Genomic DNA, 21704 nt, shown 5'->3' on the forward strand with positions numbered 1-21704 from the left:
TCTATGTACAACAATTATTCAAACTAAGGCAGAATTAAAATCGATTGAACAGCACTTAAGCATCAAATTGTTACCTGGGAAACACTTTATTATGCACCATGGAATGGCTTAACGCAATATGGAATGTTTTTAAAAATATTGGTAAACTTTAATAATGATTTAATAGGCAGAAAAATCGAGGTTATTTGAATATCAGACAGTTAACAGTTTACATGCAATTGTAATAAGCTATTTGGAAAGAATTAAAATCATTTACCATAGCTGCTTGCTAAGTTCACTAGAAAAACAACAATCAAGATAAAAAAGGATTCAGAAATACCATCTTATCAACATAATAAAAATAAAAACTGGTCGTATAAAAATGCTGCCGAATTTCAAAAATTATAAAATAGTTCTCCTGAAGTGGCCTAGTTTTAGGTGCCATATACAATTTGATGTGAAATGTACGTGAAAACATAGAAAAACTTGAGTCCGCCCACTGAAAACATCGATTTTACTAATTATTTAACATTAAGAAGAAAAAAATATATTCTTCAGATCGAAAATTAACCTTAGCCGAGATATTTATTTCTCATGATTTTTGCATTCTAAATATTTTCTCATTGCTTAATTAACTAAAATAAAGTTATATCCAAGGAAATATAGATTGAAAATCGAAGATTGTAAAATACAAACAAAATAATTGTAATATAAAAGTTGATTTTCATGGGCCATTTGTGAAAAAGTTATTTTGCTTTCAAGAAATCCCTAGCAAATTCATAAGGTTTTGAAATGGCTTTTATGAAGAAAACTTGTAGACTGAATTGTTTTTATCTAAAGCCATTTTGCTTGATGCTAACCCGTTCAGATTTATGGTAGCATTTATGGCGGCAATGTTGCCTACAAAATGTTAAACGTCAAAGTTTGTTTATCTTTTGATAGTTGCGCTGTGCGATTCAGCGTTCTTCCAGGCGATTCTCTCCCGATGGCTTGGAAGCAGTTACTCAGAAAGTGTTCACAACATTTCGCATTTCGCCCAGCTGTAACCTCGATCATTCCCGAAAAGATCCCCTTCTTCCGGATGGTTCTGGAAGTGCACCATCAAACGATGCAGGAATGTACGGTTGAATGATTTTTGTCCAAGTGATGACCATTTCACCGAATAAAATCGCAGCTATGGATCGGAAAAAATTAAACCCAGGCCCTTTGGGGTGAGAGACAATCACGCTTTCCACTACACCACCGGCACCGATATTATGATTTGTTGAAAAATCTAGATTTACGAGATTCAAAATGGACAAGATCGGAGGAAAACAAACCAACGAAAAAAAAAATGGACAAGATTTAAAATGCTAGAACTTTAGCATATATGTGAATGATCTATAACAAACAATTACACAAAGTTTCATGAAAATCGAAGATGGTTGAGTCTGATCGCTTCGTCATTTGGCTCTATAAGACACCATGATTATCAGATAAAATCAATAAGTCAATAAGGAACTTCATTGCCACAGCTTGTAATAAGGTCTAATCATCTGGTTGATTTTTTCAAAATTAAGGCTTTATACTATTTCCATCGAAAAATGCCTTTTAAGCAGAAGTGTTTCGAAATTCTACGTCACGAAGTTTCATGAATATAATTGAATCTAGCAATCAATGGCAGAACTGTATCGAAGATTATCATGTTCACTTATATTGTTGTTGATAATACTGCAGTATATGTTCAATTATTAGCGCATTAATTAATTAATTAATTTATTGATTAACTAATTAATTTAATTAAAGGAGATATCGAATGCCAAAGTTGCACATCTCTTTTCATTTGTGCACATTATTAAGAAAAAATGTTAGCAAAATTATCTGATCCCAGAATGTGATATTTATCATTTTTACAGAAAAAAATCATATAGTTTTACTATTTGAAAGAAATTTATTTACAGCGGAGTAAATAATTCCTCTACTTATTTACACAATAAAAACTCATACATACAACACATAACTTCGGTTTCACAATGTTTGTTTAAGTCAATCATGGCAATTGTTCATCATCTTGAGGTTGAACATCGATCTGCTGCTGAGATTCATCATTTTGGCATCAACAAATTTACAGGGTTCCTGGAGCTGGGGCAAGGTTCAGCTGCTTCTGGGAGATGGCATGTCCTGGCAGAGGGGCAACATGGACGGCACCACGGGTGGCGGTGACCGAGGTAGCTCCGGGAACAACTCCGGCATGGTGAGCAACCGAAGCAGCTGGGGCACCCCAGTGAGCGGCAGCTGGCCAAGCTCCGGCACCCCAGTGCGCGGCTGGCCAGGCACCATAGGCTCCAGCATGTGGCCAAGCTCCGGCCCAGTGGGCGGCTGGCCATGCTCCAGCATTAGCCTGAACAACGGTGGCACCCCATGGTCCTCCCCATGGATATCCGGCTGCACCAGGCCAACTAGCTTCCGAGGCGACGGCCAGGGCAAGAACAACGGCGGCAACGATGAACTGTAAATAGAACCAAAACACATTCCGTTATCACTTAAATCACACACTGATAAGACCCAAACTGTACCTTCATTGTGGTTGATGAGGTTTTTGGTTTGTTGGTTGAGGTTTGATTGTTTGAACACTTGAGTTTGCTATGCTTCAACTCAGAACCCGGCAGTAGCTTTTATACTAAACCACACCAAATCGACCTCTTCCAGAGCCTCTCATAAAAAATCGCGATCTCTTCTAGGCTGGACCGAGCGGGTGCTGTATTCGGAAAACCCTCAGCCCCCAACTCCCCAATCACACACGCGCAGTGATCCAAACGCGAAAGTATTGACCGTTAATAATAGTAATTGCCTATTTAGCCACTATTTGCTATTGGTGTTATACTAAACAGAGCGATTGAATTCTCCAAGACTGCAACGACGAACCACCACCACCCGGTTCGGTTTCGATCCCACCTGTTGACGCTGATGTCGCTGTGTAGGTTGCGAGCTGACGAGAATCCTAGCTACAATTCGCCCTCCTTCAGCAGGCCCCCATCATGATGGGTGCACAGGAACGTGCGCGGTAGAAGGGAGAGAGGGAAAAGACCACGATAATTCATGAACCGCGTACGGAAAAGGAGGTAAATTTTCTTGCGCACAATTTGCCCTTGCACCTTCTTGTTAGTATATTCTACTTTCAAGATCATTTAGGGGTGGTCATTTGCGAAACTAGTTTATTAGTGCGATTAATTGGAGTCATTTTCACACATGGCCAACGATAACATTCCAATGATAATTTTGCTGTATGAACAAGTGTGAGTCGTTGGCCATCTTCGGTTTCCGCCCCCCAAAGTACAACCGATGAAACGCAATGAACACACCCCCTAGAAGACAGTAAGCCGAGGGGGTTGGTGGTCAAGCGTGGGAAAACGCCGCCACGTGCCAGAGCAAGACAGCCACACTTTCCATTCATCCGCATCGTAGTGGTGCTTGCAATTCGCGACCGTCGCCGCCGTACCACACAACTCAATCATCATAAAACAGTCATAATTTCAATTCCGATGTGTACTCTAAACTGTCTGAAAAGAACACTTAAAATACATACAGGCAATGAAGCTGAACCACCCTCTATCGGATGGGAGCGAATGGATCAACAAGAGAGAAACAAGAGCATTAGCGTACGTACCAGCAACTCAGCTAGTACATACATAGTTGGAAATGCAGTCGAGTGAGACAAAACAATTCTGCGGAGAAGGGTGGAATGGAATTTAGAACGTGCTGCCAGTCACTGATAGATAACATTTGACTACATTAATGTTGTATTTTGAAGAGCACCGATGGACAAGTCCTTGATCCTGAACCGAGAGTAATTCTTCGACAAGGTTTTGCTAGAAATATAACCATGAAATTCTAACATGGGTAAGTATTATATTAGTGGCGACAATATATTTTCGCAATAAAATGAGGGAATAAATCGAGTGAAATAATAATTTTTGGAGACCATTTGTCTTTTTTCTTTATTTAACGTCGGTCTCTGTTCCGCAATCTAGTGCCAATCACCGACGGACATCGATTGCCATCCATTGACGGCAACCGAATGTGCAGGAAGGCAGCTTCCACACCTGCATAGGATATCGCACCCATTCACAACACACATGGGCCGGGACCAACGGCTTTACTTCCCTTCCGAAGGAAGACGTGACCAGAGATTTTTATGCCTCAGAAAAATCCCACCGACCTCGGCTGGGATTGAACCCAAACCCATCGGGGTGTTAGAAAGCAGTCACGCTTACCACTACACCACCGGCGCCGGCGGAGACCATTTGATTCCCAGCCTTTTTTACAATTTAATAATGTACGCCATTCCATAGCAAAACGATATAGTAATTCTCAGAATTTCGTAAAAATTGGTAGTTTTGTTCCTTATCGCAAAATATTAGACCCGTATTTTTTTATGTTGTCATTAGGGTGACCGTTTTTATGTTAGGGTGGTCTAAAAGGAAGGTGATGATGAGCGTGTTCAATAAGTTCGAATACACTTTAAAAATATGTTTTTAAAATTGAAAATACTAGATATTCTTTCCTGAGTCAATTTTTATTGAAGCAACCTTAACGACATATTAGCTGGGAGCACCTACACCCCCCCCCCCCTCCTTTGTGATATATCACGAGCTTGAGACATTTCTTAAAAGAATCACACGCGGCACGCACCTGGTCCATCGGCATCTCTTCCCAGATCTTGAAAATGACCTTCTTAAATTGGTCCATAACGCTCACTTCATGTTCGCTCTGCTTGGCCTGCATGTACGACCATACATATAAGTCCAGGGGATTAAGGTCCGGGAGCTGAGAGGCCACAAAGTCTTATCGAGAAAATCAGTCAAATTCTCCTGACACCACGCTTGGACGATATTCGCCGTGTGGGCCGGTGCGCCGTCCAGTTGAAAGACGTAATGATCCTTCCCATAGAGGTCCCGAAGTGCCGGGGCTACAATCTTCTCCAGAACCTCGATGTTACTCGATAAACACCAGTGGAAGCTTCCCACGCCTGGATACGCCCCCATCACCGACGCGGCACTCTGGAATCGCAGGATGTGTATTTGCGACGAGGGGATGCTGGCCAACGTCGGCGCCCACAGCCGATCATTTGTGCGGCTGTTGCAAGACAAAGAGTTTCTTATCAGAAAACGCGAACTCCTGACCTGCGTTCCGCGAGAGTATCAGTTTGGCTCTGTCCAACCTCTTCTTCGTTGTGGGCTCCGTTACCCCGTGAACCTTGCGTTTCTTGTACGGCTTGTATCCCAGGTCCTTCGTCATGATGGTGTGGGCAGTCCCGATCGACACATCCGGGCCAACAGCGGTCTTCCGGATCACCACCTTGAAGGCTGCTGGCGAACGCGGCCGCCCGGATCTCGCACGGTCCTTGTCCGAGCCCGTTTCCTCTCGAAAACCACTTTACTACGACGTCGCGGTACTCCTTCATCGTGCGCGGTAAACAAACAACAAATGACAGCAAGTCGACACCGTGCGCGTCGGTTTGCCTTTGGATCATTGCTAGCCAATTGCCTGGTGAAAGTCAAAAGCGCTAGTCGTAGACCAATCTAGACCAATCCAAAACCAAATAAAAGCTTTAGTGAAAGATCGAAAAGTTAAAGAAGGTGATAAGTCTGCACGAGATTTGAGACGTGAGTACGTAAATTGAGCAGTAGTGGAGAAGGAGCCATGTACTGTAACGGATTTGACAAAGTTCATAAATTAGGGATCTTATTATTTTCAAGGAAAATTCAAATCCACTTGAGTTCAGCAAACGTTCTCACGGTGAATGCACTTGTTCACATTCTTTAGCAAGACATATTTCACCAGTAACAAATCTGGGTGATAACATTTCACAGCTAATTACTTATTTCAATACCGCACAAGTGGCGCAAACATTCCAATGCACTTGTGTCCCCAAGCTTCAAAGTGTTGACTCATAATTCATACTCTTGTTTTAACATAAGAACAAACTGTTCCATGGTTTCAAATTTCATAGAAAACACCCAATGCGCTGAGTAATTATATTCTTTCCTTTTCACAACTGAACTGGCGCAGCTCTCGCATATAGCACACACATTGATACTTGTTCTTGTGATTTTACTTTCTTCTGATAGGATGGATAGGAAGTGATTCCTACAAGTTTCTCCTACTTAGATAGAAAATGTACGACAACTACCCAAACCGTGACGTCAAAATCGTCATCGGTGATCCCTTCCCTTCCCTCCAGATCAACGATGCTCTTACCTTCCGGGAGCTTCAGTTTGCCCTCGGCAGCAGTACCGGTAAATCTGCCGGGCCGGACGAGATTGGATACCCGGTGTTAAAAAACCTCTCCCTCGACGGAAAAACGAGGCTACTCGCCCTCTTCAACGACCTATGGCTCACTGACTCGTATCCGGACCTCTGGAAACAAAGCCTGGTAGTGCCCATTCCGAAGAACAACGCGACGAGTGGAGAAGCCTCCTCCTTTAGGCCGATTGCGCTCACTTGCTGCGCGGCAAAAGTGATGGAGAGAATGGTTAATCGTCAACTTAGGCAGCTCCTGGAGTCTAACAGTCTCCTTGACGAATGGCAGCATGCATTCCGGCAAGGACATGGCTCCTCCACTTACTTTGCAGCCCTCGGGAATGAACTCAAGGAAGCCCAGGACAACGGTCACCATGCGGAGTTAGTCTCCCTTGATATTTCTAAGGCGTTCAACAGGACGTGGACGCCTGGCGTCATCAGGCAGCTCATCGGCTGGGGCCTGAAAGGCCACATCACGCACTTTGTACGGAATTTCCTCCTTGATCGTACCTTCCAGGTGGCTGTCGGGAACACTCGATCGGATCCGTTCCCCGAGGAAACTGGAGTGCCCCAGGGATCCGTCATAGCGGTTACGCTATTCCTGGTGGCAATGAACGGGGTGTTCAGTCGACTGCTCAAGATCGTGCACGTAATCGTCTATGCCGATGACATACTCATCGTCGTAACGGGACGAACGACCAAACGGACCAGGAATATTGCCCAAGCAGCTGTCTCCGCCGTCTGCAGGTGGGCGCTTTCTGTTGGTTTCCAGCTCTCCGGTCCAAAGAGTGTACGGTGCCATATCTGCCACTTGGGCCATCTGATTCGGGGACCACCGATCACCATCCAGGACCATCCAATTCCGCTTAAGAAAACAGTACGTGTTCTGGGAGTAGTTCTGGATCGGACTCTAAGTTTCGACCAGCACTTCAGATCGGTGAAATAAAACTGTCGTAGCCGCATCAACATCGTCAGGACAATCTCCCGCCCGCACCGCTCCAGTAGCCGCGAGATTCGCCTTCGTGTCTCCCGGGCTGTTATCGACAGTCGACTTTTCTACGGCATTGAAATTACCTGCTTAGCCACCGAGAAGCTGAACCGCATCCTCGCTCCGGTATACAATACCTACGTACGCATCGTATCCGGCCTTCTACCTTCCACGCCTGCAGACGCTGCTTGTGCGGAAATCGGAGTCTTCCCTTTCCGCTATCGATCTGCTGCAGCTACTGCTACGAAAGCCGCTGCCCTCGCTGCTAAGACATCCGGGAATGATAGGGTCTTTCTCCTCAACGAGGGGAACAGAGCCCTCCGCACTGCAGCCAACCTTGACCTCCCCCCGGTGGCCAGGGTCCACTGGCATGGAGAGAAAAGTTGGCGATCTAACGTTATCAAAATAGATAAGCGGATTAAGAGAGGATTCCAAGCCGGAGATAACTCTGTAGCGTTGAGGCGTTCAGTTGCATAACTTCTTGGGTCGGTTTATCCGGGGCACGTTCATCGCTTTACAGACGGATCGCGATCACGGGCTGGAGTGGGACTCGGAGTGGCAGGACCAAACTCCGCAACAAGTCAAAGTCTACCGGAGGAGTGTTCCGTTTTTTCCGCAGAAGCCGCTGCTATTCTTGATGCAGCCATCACTCCTGCAGATCAACCGATCCTTGTGCTAACGAACTCACACAGCGTCATCCAGGCGCTGGAAGCCGAAGCCCTGAGCCACCCCTGGATACAAGCCATTACACGATATACCCCGCCCTCAACCGTTTTTACGTGGATTCCCGGGCACTGCGGTGTTCCTGGAAATGAGGCTGCGGACAGGCTGGCGGGATCCGGTCCATCTGGTCCCCGCTTCACCAGGAACGTACCACTCCTAGACGTCAAGCGTTGAATTGCGAATATTATCATGGAACCCTGGCAGGAGGAATGGTTTCAGTCGCGGACCACTTTCCTGAGAAAGATCAAAGAAACCGTGCGACCCTGGCTAGACAGCCACAAGTACAAGGACCAACGGATCATTTCCAGACTCCGGACCGGCCATGCGAGGATTTCCCACAATTTTGGTGGGACACCCTTCCACAAGGTTTGTCCAATCTGCAGCATCCCTGCCTCGGTGGAACACGTGCTGTGTGTCTGCCCAGAGTTTCAGAGGCTACGCGAACAACACCGACTCCCAGAGAACATCAGGGAGCTACTTGGCAACGACCCCTCGACGCTGGCTGCGCTTATTGCTTTCTTGAAGGATGCCCACCTGTACAACCAAATCTAGCACTCTCGTCGTTGGCTGCACTGTCCGTGTTCTTCCACCTTCCTATTTTCCTGCCGTCGGGGTATCTCTGCCGGACTGGGGCACTGTCTCTTACGGTGGAGCTCTACCTTGTTCGCGCATCCATTCCTCACCACAGTCCCGATGTAACTCCCATTTTACATTAAGTTTTTTTTTTAAATGTTGTCTCAGTTAATGTTAGACTGAAACGTTTCCTTAGAGGCAGGCCCTAAGCCTGACCTTCTATCAAATGTGATGAACTAGCCTACGGCTAAAAATCACAAAAATAAAGAAAAAAAAATCGGTGATCTTAACGCTCAGGTCGGCCAGGAGGAGGAATTCAGACCGGTTATACGAAAGTTCAGCGCTCACCAGCTAACGAACGCCAACGGCCGTAGACTCATCAATTTCGCCGCCTCTAAGAACATGGCCATACGTAGTACCTACTTCTAGCATAGCCTCCCATATCGGTACACCTGGAGATCACCGCAGCAGACAGAATCGCAAATCGACCGCGTTTTGATCGACGGAAGGCACTTCTCGGACATTATCGACGTCAGGACCTATCGCGGCGCAAATATCGATTCGGACCACTACCTTCTAATGGTCAAGGTGCGCCAAAAACTTTCCGTTGCCAACAACATTCGGTACCGACGCCCGCCACGGTACAATCTGGAGCGACTGAAGCTGCCCAAATTCGCAACTGAGTACGTGCAATGCCTCGACGCAGCGTTGCCGGATGAGGGAGAGCTCACCGAAGCCCCTCTTGAGGACTGCTGGATTTGCCGTTGATTTCGTGGAGCGGAATCGACGGAACGATTGGTTCGACGAAATGTGTCAGACGGTGCGGTGTTGGACGAGAAGAACGCAGCGCGGACGGCGATGCTTCAGCAAGGAACCCGTCCCAATGTGGAGCGATATAATCAGAATCGAAGACAGCAAACCCATCTTTGCCGGGATAATAAGCGCCGCCTGGAAGAGCTGAAGTGCAAAGAAATGGAGTAGCTGTATCGTTGTCAAGAAACACGCAAGTTCTACAAGCAACTCAACGCATCCCACCAAGGCTTTGTGCCGCGAGCTGAAATGTGTCGGGATAAGGAAGGGGAACGAACGTGAGGTGATTTAAACGTGGAAGCAGCACTACGATGAACATCTGAACGGTGCAGAGGTGGAGGACCAAGGCGGCAGGAGGAATGGCTTCGTCGGTACAGCGGATGAGGGGGAAATGCCAGCTCCCACGATAGGTAAACTTGAGGATGCTATCCGACAGCTTAAGAATAACAAAGCAGCTGGGAAAGATGGTATCGGAGCGGAACTTATCAAAATGGGCCCGGATAAGTTGGCCACTTGTCTGCACCGACAGATAGTCAGGATCTGGGATACAGAACAGCTACCGGAAGAGTGGAAAGAGGGAGTAATATGTCACTATTCTTAACGCGGCCTACAAAGTGCTTTCCCAGATCATCTTTCGCCATTTATCGCTGCTAGCAAGCAGATTTGTGGGAAGTTATCAAGCCGGTTTTGTGGACGGGTGATCGACAAAGGGCGAAATCTTTACGTTGCGGCAGATCCTTCAAAAGTGTCGTGAATATCAAGTCCCTACGCACCACCTATTCGTCGATTTCAAGACCGCTTATGATACTATTGACCGTGAAGACCTATGGAATATTATGGTCGAGAACGGTTTTCCCGGGAAGCTGACCGAACTAATCAGGGCTACGATGGATGGTGTACAGTGCTGCGTGAAGATATCGGGTGCGTTATCGGACTCGTTTGAAACTCGCAAAGGACTTCGACAAGGCGATGGTCTTTCTTGCCTCCTGTTTAACATTGCGCTAGAAGATGTTATAAAACGTGCGGGCTTTAACATGCGGGGCACGATCTTCAATAAGTCCAGCCAGTTCATCTACTTCGCTGACGACGTTGTCGGAAGAACGTTTCAGGCCGTGGCGGAGCAGTACACCAGACTGAAACGTGAAGCAGAGAAGGTTGGATTAAAGGTGAATACGTCGAAGACAAAGTATCTGTTAGCTGGAGAAACCGAGCGGTATAGGGCTCGCATAGGCATAAGAGTGACAATAGAGGTGGTGGATGAATTTCTGTACCTCGGATCATTGGTGACGTCGGATAACAACTGCAGCATGGACTCCACAAGACCCTGAGGTCGGGTAAACTTCACCTCCGTACTAAATGTACCATGTACAAGACGCTGATAAGATCGGTAGTTCTCTACGGACACGAGACGTGGACCATCTTTGGCGGGGTATGTGAGAACGGTGTATGGAGGCGAAGGATGAACCATGAGCTGGCGCAACTCTATGGCGAACCCTGTATCCAGAAAGTTGCGAAAGCTGGACGGGTACGATGGGCGGGACACGTTTTAAGAATGCCGGACAACAATCCCGCAAAAATGGTGTTTGCCTCGAATCCGGCTCTATTGTGCCTACAGGATCCCGTAGTTTACGGTAAGAATCTATCTGGCATGGTCAGACTCCGTAATGTCCGTCGTTTTCGACCTACAGTTCGCGATAGGCTCGGCATACAGTACCGTTGGATCACTCGAAAGAAGAGAAGAGAGTGAAGGGGTAAGAGGCCAGTGCTGCAAAATCTCGACAATACACGGCGATATTCAAAATTCTGCTATGGTAACTCATTTGAGCTAACAGTCATTGTTAAGGCAAACCGTGTCAATTATCATTGACAATAGTGTTAGTGACGAACATGTGCAAATCAGTGGCGTCACGTGAGAAAATTCATAGTTGTGCACCTATTTTATTTATATTTTGTCTGTAACAGTAGAAGCCAATTTTGATGCATAATAAAAAAAATGGGATACAAATCTTTGTTATCCAAGATCCAATGTTATGCGCCAACCGATGCTGCCGAGTTACAGGACAAAGAGAACTTTTACAGTCAACTGAATGCAGTCGTGGATAAAATTCCGAGAGGTGACATCAAGATCTACATCGGCGACTTCAATGCGAAGATCGGCTCCGACAACACGGATTATGAGCGTGTCATGGGGCGCCATGGTCTTGGCGAAATGAGCGAAAACGGTGAGCTGTTGGCAGAGTTTTGTGGCAATAACGACATGGTGATCGGGGGTTCGCTCTTCCCCCATCGACCAGTGCACAAAGTCACGTGGGTTTCCCGTGATGGACATACCGAAAATCAAATCGACCACATCTGCATCAGCCGAAAATGGAGAAGGAGCCTTCTTGACGTTCGGAACAAACGCAGTGCCGACATCGCGTCTGACCACCATCTCCTCGTTGGAGAGATCCGCCTTCGTATCGCGCGGGTCCAGCGGCGGGAGGAGCGGCTCGGACGGCGATTCAACACACGCCGATTGGAAGATCCAGCAGTAAAAAGGTCATTCGTCGAGGAACTGGAGACCAGAGCTGCGGATATTCCTGATGGTGGCAGCGTAGAAGAGCAATGGACGGCGATCAAGGATGCCTTTACTGAAACGAGTGAAAACAACCTGGGCGAGCTGCGCGCTCAGAGAAAGGAGTGGATCACGGATGACACCTGGAGGAAGATAGAGGAGCGGAGAAATGCAAAAGCCGCGATAGAGCGGGCGAGAACCAGAGGAGCGAAGAACCAGGCCCGCCAACTGTATTCGGCTCTCGAGAAGGAAGTGAAGCGCTCGTGTAGGCGGGATAAGCGAGCGTGGGTAGACTCCCTAGCCGATGAAGGTGAGAAAGCCGCAGCAACAGGCGATATCCGTCTCCTCTACGATATCTCACGACGCCTGAGTGGAGCAAGGATGAATCCTAGGATGCCAGTGAAGGACACGACTGGTCAGTTGCTCACCGACCCCACTGATCAGCTGAAACGCTGGTTTGAACACTTCGAACAGCTTCTACAAGTTTCGTCGGTCAACCAGCCATCAACATCTCGGCATGAACCGCCAAGAGTGCGACGCATCACTCGCGTCAATTCTGAGGCGCCATCCCTACCGGAGATCGAAGCTGCTATCCGAACCATGAAATCCAACAAGGCTCCCGGGGTCGATCGCATATCAGCAGAGATGCTCAAAGCTGACCCCATGCTATCTGCACAAATGTTGCATCAACTATTCTGCAATATCTGGGACACCGCGACTTTTCCGGCTGACTGGATGCAGGGCGTCTTAGTGAAGGTCCCAAAGAAGGGGGACCCAACTGTATGCGATAACTGGCGTGGCATTATGTTACTGTGTTGTGTTCTCAAAGTTCTATGCAAAGTTATCCTCAACCGGATACAGGAGAAGATCGACGCGACTCTCCGACGGCAGCAGGCGGGATTCCGTGCTGGAAGATCCTGTGTGGACCATATTGTCTCGCTCCGCATAATCTTGGAGCAGGTCAACGAATTCCAAGAGTCCCTTTACTTGGTTTTCATTGACTACGAAAAAGCTTTCGACCGACTCAACCACGAAAACCTGTGGGGCGCCCTAAGGCGCAAGGGAGTTCCGGATAAAATCGTCAACCTCATCGAAGCTCAGTATGAGGCTTTCACGTGCAGGGTGCTGCACAACGGAGCCCTATCTGACCCTATTCGGGTAGTCGCTGGAGTGAGGCAAGGATGTATTCTATCACCGCTACTGTTCCTCATCGTAATCGACGAGATAATGGTTGGTGCGATCGACCGTGTGCCGAACCGTGGGTTGCTCTGGCAGCCTATTACAATGGAGCATCTAAACGACCTAGATTTGGCGGATGACGTTGCTTTAGTATCACAACGGCGTTCTGACATGCAGAGTAAGCTCGACGATCTCGCCGAACGCTCCTCAGCGGCAGGTCTCAACATCAACGTCAGCAAGACTAAATCGTTGGATATCAACACGGGAAATCCATCCAATTTTACGGTAGCTGGTCAGGAAGTGGAGAAGGTTGAAAGTTTCCAATATCTTGGCAGCCAGATAGCGTCGGACGGCGGAACCAAGAGTGACATAGGTGCACGGATCAAGAAGGCAAGGGCTGCTTTTGCGAGTTTACGAAACATCTGGAAGTCAAATCAGATTAGTCTCCGCACGAAGATCCGAATTTTCAACTCTAACGTGAAATCTGTACTGCTGTACGCTAGCGAAACATGGTGCGTATCAGCGGAGATCACACAGAAGCTGCAGGTGTTCATCAACCGATGCCTGCGGTATATAATTCGTGCTTGGTGGCCTCACAACTGGATTTCGAATGCCGAGCTCCATCGACGGTGTCACCAGAAGCCGATATCGACAGAAATTCGGGAACGTAAGTGGAGGTGGGTTGGCCACACTCTACGGAAGAGCGGAAATGAAATCTGCAAACAAGCGCTGGATTGGAATCCAGCCGGACATCGCAGCAGAGGCAGACCCAGGGGCTCATGGCGGCGAAGCCTAAACAAGGAGATTAAGCAAGTCGACCGGAATTTGACCTGGGCCCAGGTCAAGGCGAAAGCAAACAATCGCCCAGGATGGAGATCTTTCACGTTGGCCCTTTGCGCCAGGGATGGCGCTCAGGACACTTAAGTAAGTAAGTAAGATACAAATCTTTCGACGGGAGTACCTGCATAAAAAATAAACGAAATGATGATGGGAAACAGTTCTGCTACCAGTTTTGCTTACTCTTGCATAGAAACATTGATTTTCTTTTTAAGTCTCATGTTTATGATATTTGTCATCGTTACTCACCGTTTCCTAAGCAGTAGCGTCATAGAGGTAACTCTAAGACCAGAAGGTCCCGAAGATACGTGCTCAACTTTTTGGCTCAACTCTGGTATTATCTTCGGTCCCAAGCTAATCGATGCACCCCTCGAAACATAAGAAAATCGACGAACCCCTCATTTTATCTGTCAAACTTTCATAGAAAATCAAAACGAACATAGTGTAGTACTACAATGTTAACTAGAATGGGATACGTTAATCGTTTGCTTGGGACCAATAGGCTAGTCAAGCAGTGAGCCAAATTAAAATCGTTAGTTTCGAATTGATTGTTGCGTAGAGTTGACGCCAATTACGATTTCCTCGAAATGCTCCACTTCCCGCGCAATTTCCTCGAGCATGACAAAACCAACAATTTCCTCTTGTCTATTTTCGACAAAGTTCCGCGTTATGATTTTACCATTTCTTTTACATGTCGTTTTCAAGTTATCCAACTTTGGTCGTGGGACGTCCATTCTCGCAATAAGCATTTATTCCTCCATGGATCTTCTGGCAAACGGTCTTTTCAGGAGGTCGTCAACAATATCCTGTTCCATGAATCCTATTTAATGTTGCACTATGCCATGAACAATATTCCATCAATGCGCTGAGGCTACTGAATGAAATGCAGACATGGTAGTGAGAAAATTTAAAAATTCGATGTGTGCGTGTAGGTAGGTATACAACGAATGACGGCTCTCCAAGATTCAATCAATACAGAGAGAAACTCAAATGCGACGTTGCCTATACGTGCCAATTGATTCTCTTCTCTTTAAACTGTGCAAAGATAGAAGTGCACAAAATAAACACTAACACAGCGGCAATTATGCTTACGGGACTTCAATACATATACAACTGATCTGGTTGTAAATACGAGCGTTTCTGGTGCACAAGCAAAAGTGCTCAGACTGGGAGAACTAAGCATGCGGTGGCTTTGGTAGAACGAAGGCATATTTTCCTTGCTTGTTTTGTGTCGCTCATTCGCCATAGAAGCCCAAAAAGAGTGTTGTCTGCACGTGGTAAAATCACAGCAGGCCCGTACGTGAAAACAAGATCACTATGCCGGCGGGTAAAACGGAGGTTGAGCAGCGATGTGCACGCTATTTTGAGGCTACTCAGTGACTAGGTGAATCGCACTCATTTTTGCATGCTGTATGGAGTTGTCAAAAAATGAGTAAACTGGTTTTTCTCTGATGAGTGAGATCTACCCAGATTCTGGGTAAATGGTTCTGATATAAAGCATTTCGGTTAGTAGTGCCGGCAAGAAACGAAGACGAGGCAAGGGATCCAGACGTATTACCATGGTGGATAATTCAGTTACTATCCATATGAAACAAATAATTAGGGCGGATAAAAATGGTTTTAATTGAGTATTAAATTTTTGCCTCTTAACTTTTATGAAATATAAATTTTACTTTTTGAAAATTCGAGACTGTGCAGTGCACGAGGTGCACATATGGACGAGACGCCACTGGTGCAGATTGCTTATTAGCTTAATTTGTACCGAAATTAAATTACTTAAGCAAAACAATTACATGAAGCTGTTAAAGTGAAGAATCATCTACGTTCTAAACTGCTTAGATAACAATAATGTGACACAGAATGCACGAAATTACACTTTTTGTTACCAGGTGAATCTTTATCATTGACGAAAAAATGAATGAGATTTTGACAAAGATTTTTTCTTTTTTTTTTTAGGATCAAGTCTATCGGTGACTATGTGAAGAATAATGTTGTCAATATCGCGCGAAAGTCTGTCAATAACAATGACAAATCTCAGCACTGATAAGAGGTGTATCGAATGGGCAACCCACAGTCAAAACCGAAGGACGAAGGAAAGAAACAGACGGAATGATTAAGTGAAGGTGAAAGTGTAGCGGAACGGAGAAGACAGAAGAAGAAGGAAGAAACTAGCGAAGGCTACGGTAGGAGATACCCAGCAAACCAGAATGCACATATATTCAAAGTTGTTTCTGTGAGATACAAACATATATACAAACAATCAAATTGTATAGAATACAAAAAAGGGCTCGTACGTACAAAAGTGGAGGCCATATACGTGCAAATTTTAATTTCTTATTAAACGAGTTAATTTGACATCATAAACGATTTAATCTGTCATAACAAATTCAATTTTAAAAGTCTTACGATGTAATCCGATTAAATTTGTGGTATATAACTCGGAAATTTTCATTCTATACGATTTAACTTAAACACAATGCGATGTATATCATACTTATATGCGATGTTGACTTAAGCTATAGTTATTTACGATACTGTATGTACATAGTTATACGGCTTCTGGTTGTCTGGGTAGCTGATAAGAAGTTGATTAGGAAAATAAAAGGTACCTGTGTAAAACTGAATAAAGAGGATGCGAAAAGTATTTGAGTATTTTCTTGGCCGCGTTAATCACACGCGTATGCCGACCCTAAGGCAGTGTAGAGGGAGGGTCTCATTAGTGCTGGGCTGAAAGTGTTTACCACACCTGGTACAAAATCTTGAAAAAACAATTATCCAGGTTCTTTGAAGATTAAAGACCATTAAACATCTTCTAAATATTGTGGCTCTAAATAATTACACTAGTTTACAAAACAACATAAAAAATGTGAACTTTAGTGGTTGATCAACGTTTCTAATGCAAAATCCTACGCTTAATTCAATGCCATGGTCAGAAAAAAATAAAGTAGAGAAATTTTTGAGATATACAAAAATTTTGATTTTTTGAATTTTGGACAAAAGTACGATTACTAAAATGTCAATATCTTTGAAACTAGTGCAAAAAAATTTAAATCTTTTTTATGAAAGTGAAGCTAAATAAATTTGCTATCGTTCACTAGAATATTATGTCTTAATTAAAAATTTAATTTTGAAGTCATTTAAAAATTTACAGCATTTTTTTAATTTTTCCTGCGAATTTTCCATAAAAATCTTGTTTTAATCAACATTTTTAATGGGATAAAAAGATTCAAAAAAATCATTCCATAATTTATTCTTAAAGTCCATTAAATTTGGAGAAAATGAGCCTTTAATGGATGAAATCGGTTGGAAATTGTCAAAGTTATGAATTTTTTTGTTAAATCATGGAAATTGAATGTTCCAAGATTGGCCGTTGTCCCGCTCCTAGGTTCATGCACCACTTCCAGTAAGCCTTTCTGCGGACGTGTACGCATACGGTGCATTTCACTAACACTACCAGCTGTCACGCAAAATTAAATGGGATATTTTCAACAATATAATTTACGCTAGTGTTTGTGAGACCGCTCGGCGAGAACCTGACGCAACCAACTCAATTTGACAGCTTTCTTTCTTTAACATTGCTTAACGATGTATACGACAAAACGTGAATTCAAGTGTAAAAATGATCCTCAAAAGTTTTGTTACGCGTGTGGCAACTATATATTTACAAAATCGGTCAATTTCACTGCTTCGTTGCAAACTGCATACAGGCTTTATTTTAAAATTGATCCTGGAGACTTTGACGAACCGTGGATTCCAAAAGTATTATGTAGTTCGTGCAAAACGTGCTTAGCTAGGTGGATGTCAGGCGCAAGGTAAATTGATTTTTTGAATAACTTTCATATAAACAATTTATGTACAGCATGGTAGTGCTTTGTTCTTTCCTGATCGACATTATCTTACTTCATCTATTTTAGATAAGTGTTAATGTCTTACTTACTAACTCACTTATTTGTTATCTGCCAGTCGCTATTTGTCCTTAGACATGCCCACCATATGCCGTCGACCGTTTTGTCATGCAACGGATTGTTATTTCTGCTTGACAAAAGTTAAGCAACAAGGACGTCACAAAACAGTTGAGTATCCATAAGTGGCTTCTATGACAAAACCTGTTCCACATTCAAGTTCGGTCCCGTATCCTGTTTATCCAAAGCGGAAACGAGCGCCCTCTGTTGAATCGACCGTTACAAAAAGTGAGGAGGAATTCAAGGAGGAATGCGAGGAAGACTTCGAGGTGGAATTGGAAAGAAACCCAAAACTGTTTACACAATCCGAATTTAATCATTTGGTGCGAGATCTCGACTTATCGAACGAGAAATCCGAATTGCTGGCATCACGCTTGAAAGAACACAACATGCTGAGCAAGGAGGTCAAAATTTCTTGTCACAGGAATCGTCACAAGAAATTTGACAAATATTATTCTACAAAGGACAAGGCATGTTTTTGCCATGACGTAAACGGCTTGTTTGAAGAGTTTGGTGAGCCATATGATCCAGCTGAATGGCGTTTATTCATCGATAGCAGCAAGTTGAGCTTGAAAGCCGTTTTACTGCATCAAGGGAATGAGAAACCTTCTATTCCATTAGCTCATGCCGTTAATGTGAAGGAAACGTATGAATCAATGGCTCTATTGCTCAATTTGATAAATTACAATCAACACAATTGGAAAATTTGTTCCGATCTTAAAGTGGTTGCCATGTTGACTGGATTGCAACAGGGATACACAAAATATATGTGTTTTTTGTGTAAATGGGACAGTCGAGCTCGTAAGGAACACTACGTCCGAAAAGATTGGCCAAAACGGGATAATTTCACAATTGGTAAAGACAACGTTAAAAATGATCCTCTTGTGGTAAAAGAACGCATAATACTTCCACCGCTACATATAAAACTTGGGCTATTCAAAAATTTCGTCAAAGCGTTGCAAAAAGAAGGGCCGGCATTCCAGTACTTGAAATCAGTATTTCCAAATTTATCTGACGCAAAGATAAAGGAAGCTGTATTTGTTGGCCCACAGATCAAAAAACTGCTCAATGATTCCGCATTCAATACAGTTTTGACACCAGATGAGGAAGAAGCGTGGAAATCGTTCCAGCGTGTTGTCACAACCTTTTAAGGAAATTTCAGAAGCCCAGATTATGAGGAAGCCGTCGATGAATTGCTCAAAAATTATGAGAAAATAGGTATAAATCAAAAATATTGTATTTGTTACACATAATTAATTTCAAATCCTTTTATTTCACTGAACACAGGTGTGAATATGTCTTTCAAGATACATTTCCTACATTCTCACATGGATTTTTTCCCGGAAAATCTTGGTGACGAGAGTGATGAGCACGGCGAACGTTTTCACCAACAAATGAAGATGATGGAACGTCGTTACCAAGGGTTTTGGGATGAAGCAATGATGGGTGACTATTGTTGGTTTCTGATTCGAGAAACAAGTTCAAAACATCGAAGACAAAGTCATTGGATTCTCAATCATTTTTAATAAAACCTAAATAAATTTCTTTTGTATCAACTCGGTTTTAAATCCTGATATGCCTTAATCAAATTGATATGTAGAGAAAAGAATCTCCCATGAAAACTTTACATGCGATTTGGATGCTTACAACGACACCTAGAAAAGGAACTCTAAAGCTGTTGTATTTCAGCAACATTTTTAAGTGTTTTACAAAAATGCTCATAACTTCGACAATTTCCAACCGATTTCATCCATTAAAGGCTCATTTTCTCAGGTTTTGAATGGACTTAAAGAATAAATTATGGAATGATTTTTTGAATCTTTTTATCCCATTGATTAAAACAAGATTTTTATGGAAAATTCGCAGGAAAAATAAAAAAAAATGCTGTAAATTTTTAAATGACTTCAAAATTAAATTTTTAAATGACTTCAAAATTAAATTTTTAATTAAGACATAATACTCTATTGAACGATAACAAATTTATTTAGCTGCATTTTCATAAAAAAAAAAGATTTAAAATTGGTGCACTAGTTCCAAAGATATTGACCTTTTAGTAATCGTACTTTTGTCCAAAATTAAAAAAAAAACAAAATTTTTGTATATCTCAAAAATGGCTCTACTTTAATTTTTTCTGACCACGGCATTGAATTCAGCGTAGGATTTTGCATTGGAAATGATCATCACCTTACCGAGTTCAAAAATGCTGTAAACTAGTGTTATCAATAATCTCGGGCCAATATTTAGTTCAATTTTTGAATTTTAGATTTTTTGTATGAAGCCATTGAAATATTTTTGAAACCCTGGAAAAGGAAATTCAGTGATAATTCCCAGAATTTTCTGATAAGAATTCTAAGGGTTTCTAGATAATTGTGAAAAAAACCTCTTGTAAGCTCTGAGAAGAATCCCAAGTTAGTTTGCAGTAGAATTGCAACACAGCTCTGGAGAATTATGTGGAGAATTCAAACAGAGCTTTGAAGCGAAATTGAAGGGAATTCTGAGTATAATTCAGAGCAGGAAAATCAGGCAAATGTTTCAAAGGAGTTCAGATAAAAATTCCAATCAAAATAGCCCGAGCTCTAAAAAAATAAAAGTACGCAGCTGAGCAAGGGTACAGTCGGCCAAGGCGCAGCTACAAAGCAAGACCATGCTGGAGTTGGCTGGGTTGGAAAATTTCTCTACTTCCCTGGGCATAGAGTGTGATTGTACTTGCCACACAATTATACTAATGCAGAAATGCTACAGGTTTCGAAAGCTCTCAATTAATAACTGTAGAAGTGCATCTAGAACACTTAGTTGAGAGCACGCAATAAACTAATATGCGATATGGAATAAGCTAGAAATCCGAAGAAGAAGAAGAAGAAGAAGAAGAAGAAGAAGAAGAAGAATAAGAAGGAGAAGAAGAAGTGGAGCAAAAACACACAACCGTTTTCCAACGCTTCTCAAAGCTGACTCAACTTGTCAACGTGTTTCCTACGTGCCGAAAAAGTGTGCCGTGCTGTATTTCGGCACAGTGTGCAGAGTTTACCCCTTGCTAAAACCTCTTCTTACAAGTACAAACAATCATAACGTCTAATGATCTAATAATTCCGAGAAAAATTTTTTTAAAGCGAATTGAGTCGCAGCAACCTTGAGCAAGCTTGCAAACAATTTCATTGTTTATGTTAATTATAGCCAAAAAAAAAATAAACGATGGGGTTCTCAGAGTTAGGAGGAATTGCTATACTAATCAACATGAAGCTTTAGTGCGACAATTTATTAACAATGAAAAGTTATTAAAACTGATAGGTTGAAAGTTGCGCAGAGTACGGTAGTGTGAAAATTGAACAGAAGTTGAAATTGTGCGAAGGGTCATTAATGCGACAATACTAATCAAATGCGCAAAGCTTTACCTAATTCAAACATTGATGGATGAGGGGATTTGAGGTCCTCAAATCCACAGGCAAAAGAGTGCGCGTTTGACTTGCTCATATATGGTCTGCGGCTGTGGAATAGTTCTTGCGACGTTTATCACTACCGTTTATGGGAAATATATAGGCGTTTAAAACCTACACCTATCATAGGGACACAAAAGATGCCGATCTTTTATCGCACGCACTAATTGTTCAATAATAAACACCTGTTGAGGATTACAAGCTACAACTTGCTCAACTTTTGTCCCACAATAGACCTTGATTACAATACCCCACAATTTCGATTTGATTGAATAATTTAACAACATATTATTTAACCTTCCACAACGTGTGCGCGCTCGATCGCTTTACATATCAATCAACAACGGGGGGACAAATTTCATCCGATATCCTACAATTAGAACTCA

At 43.5% G+C, this 21704-nt stretch overlaps 4 protein-coding genes across 5 annotated transcripts in view; 2 read left to right on the top strand and 2 right to left on the bottom strand.

Annotated features, from left to right (window-relative positions):
- LOC135705765 (adult cuticle protein 1-like) overlaps positions 1-16880 on the top strand; it is a 39391-nt gene extending 22511 nt beyond the window's left edge. Inside the window, exon 3 of the transcript XR_010517876.1 lies at positions 16871-16880. The gene's annotated coding sequence lies outside the window, so the exon portion shown is untranslated. The remainder of the gene's footprint in view (positions 1-16870) is intronic.
- Positions 1-21704, bottom strand: part of LOC135705757 (adult cuticle protein 1-like) — a 64901-nt gene that overhangs the window by 41445 nt on the left and 1752 nt on the right. The window lies entirely within an intron of this gene.
- The window catches only part of LOC135705761 (adult cuticle protein 1-like), a 55704-nt gene that overhangs the window by 15775 nt on the left and 18225 nt on the right, over positions 1-21704 (top strand). The window lies entirely within an intron of this gene.
- On the bottom strand, positions 1941-2602 carry LOC135705871 (adult cuticle protein 1-like). The gene is made up of 2 exons (XM_065227725.1): positions 2535-2602; positions 1941-2467 (listed from the first exon to the last, which is right to left on the bottom strand). Exons 1-2 carry the CDS (start codon positions 2538-2540, stop codon positions 2084-2086), a joined length of 390 nt encoding a protein of 129 aa, XP_065083797.1. The 5' UTR covers positions 2541-2602; the 3' UTR covers positions 1941-2083.

Source organism: Ochlerotatus camptorhynchus, unplaced genomic scaffold (assembly GCF_037179485.1).
Source record: "Ochlerotatus camptorhynchus isolate MF236.1 unplaced genomic scaffold, CSIRO-AGI_Acam_v1.1 ptg000274l, whole genome shotgun sequence".
NCBI classification, from domain to species: domain Eukaryota; kingdom Metazoa; phylum Arthropoda; class Insecta; order Diptera; family Culicidae; genus Ochlerotatus; species Ochlerotatus camptorhynchus.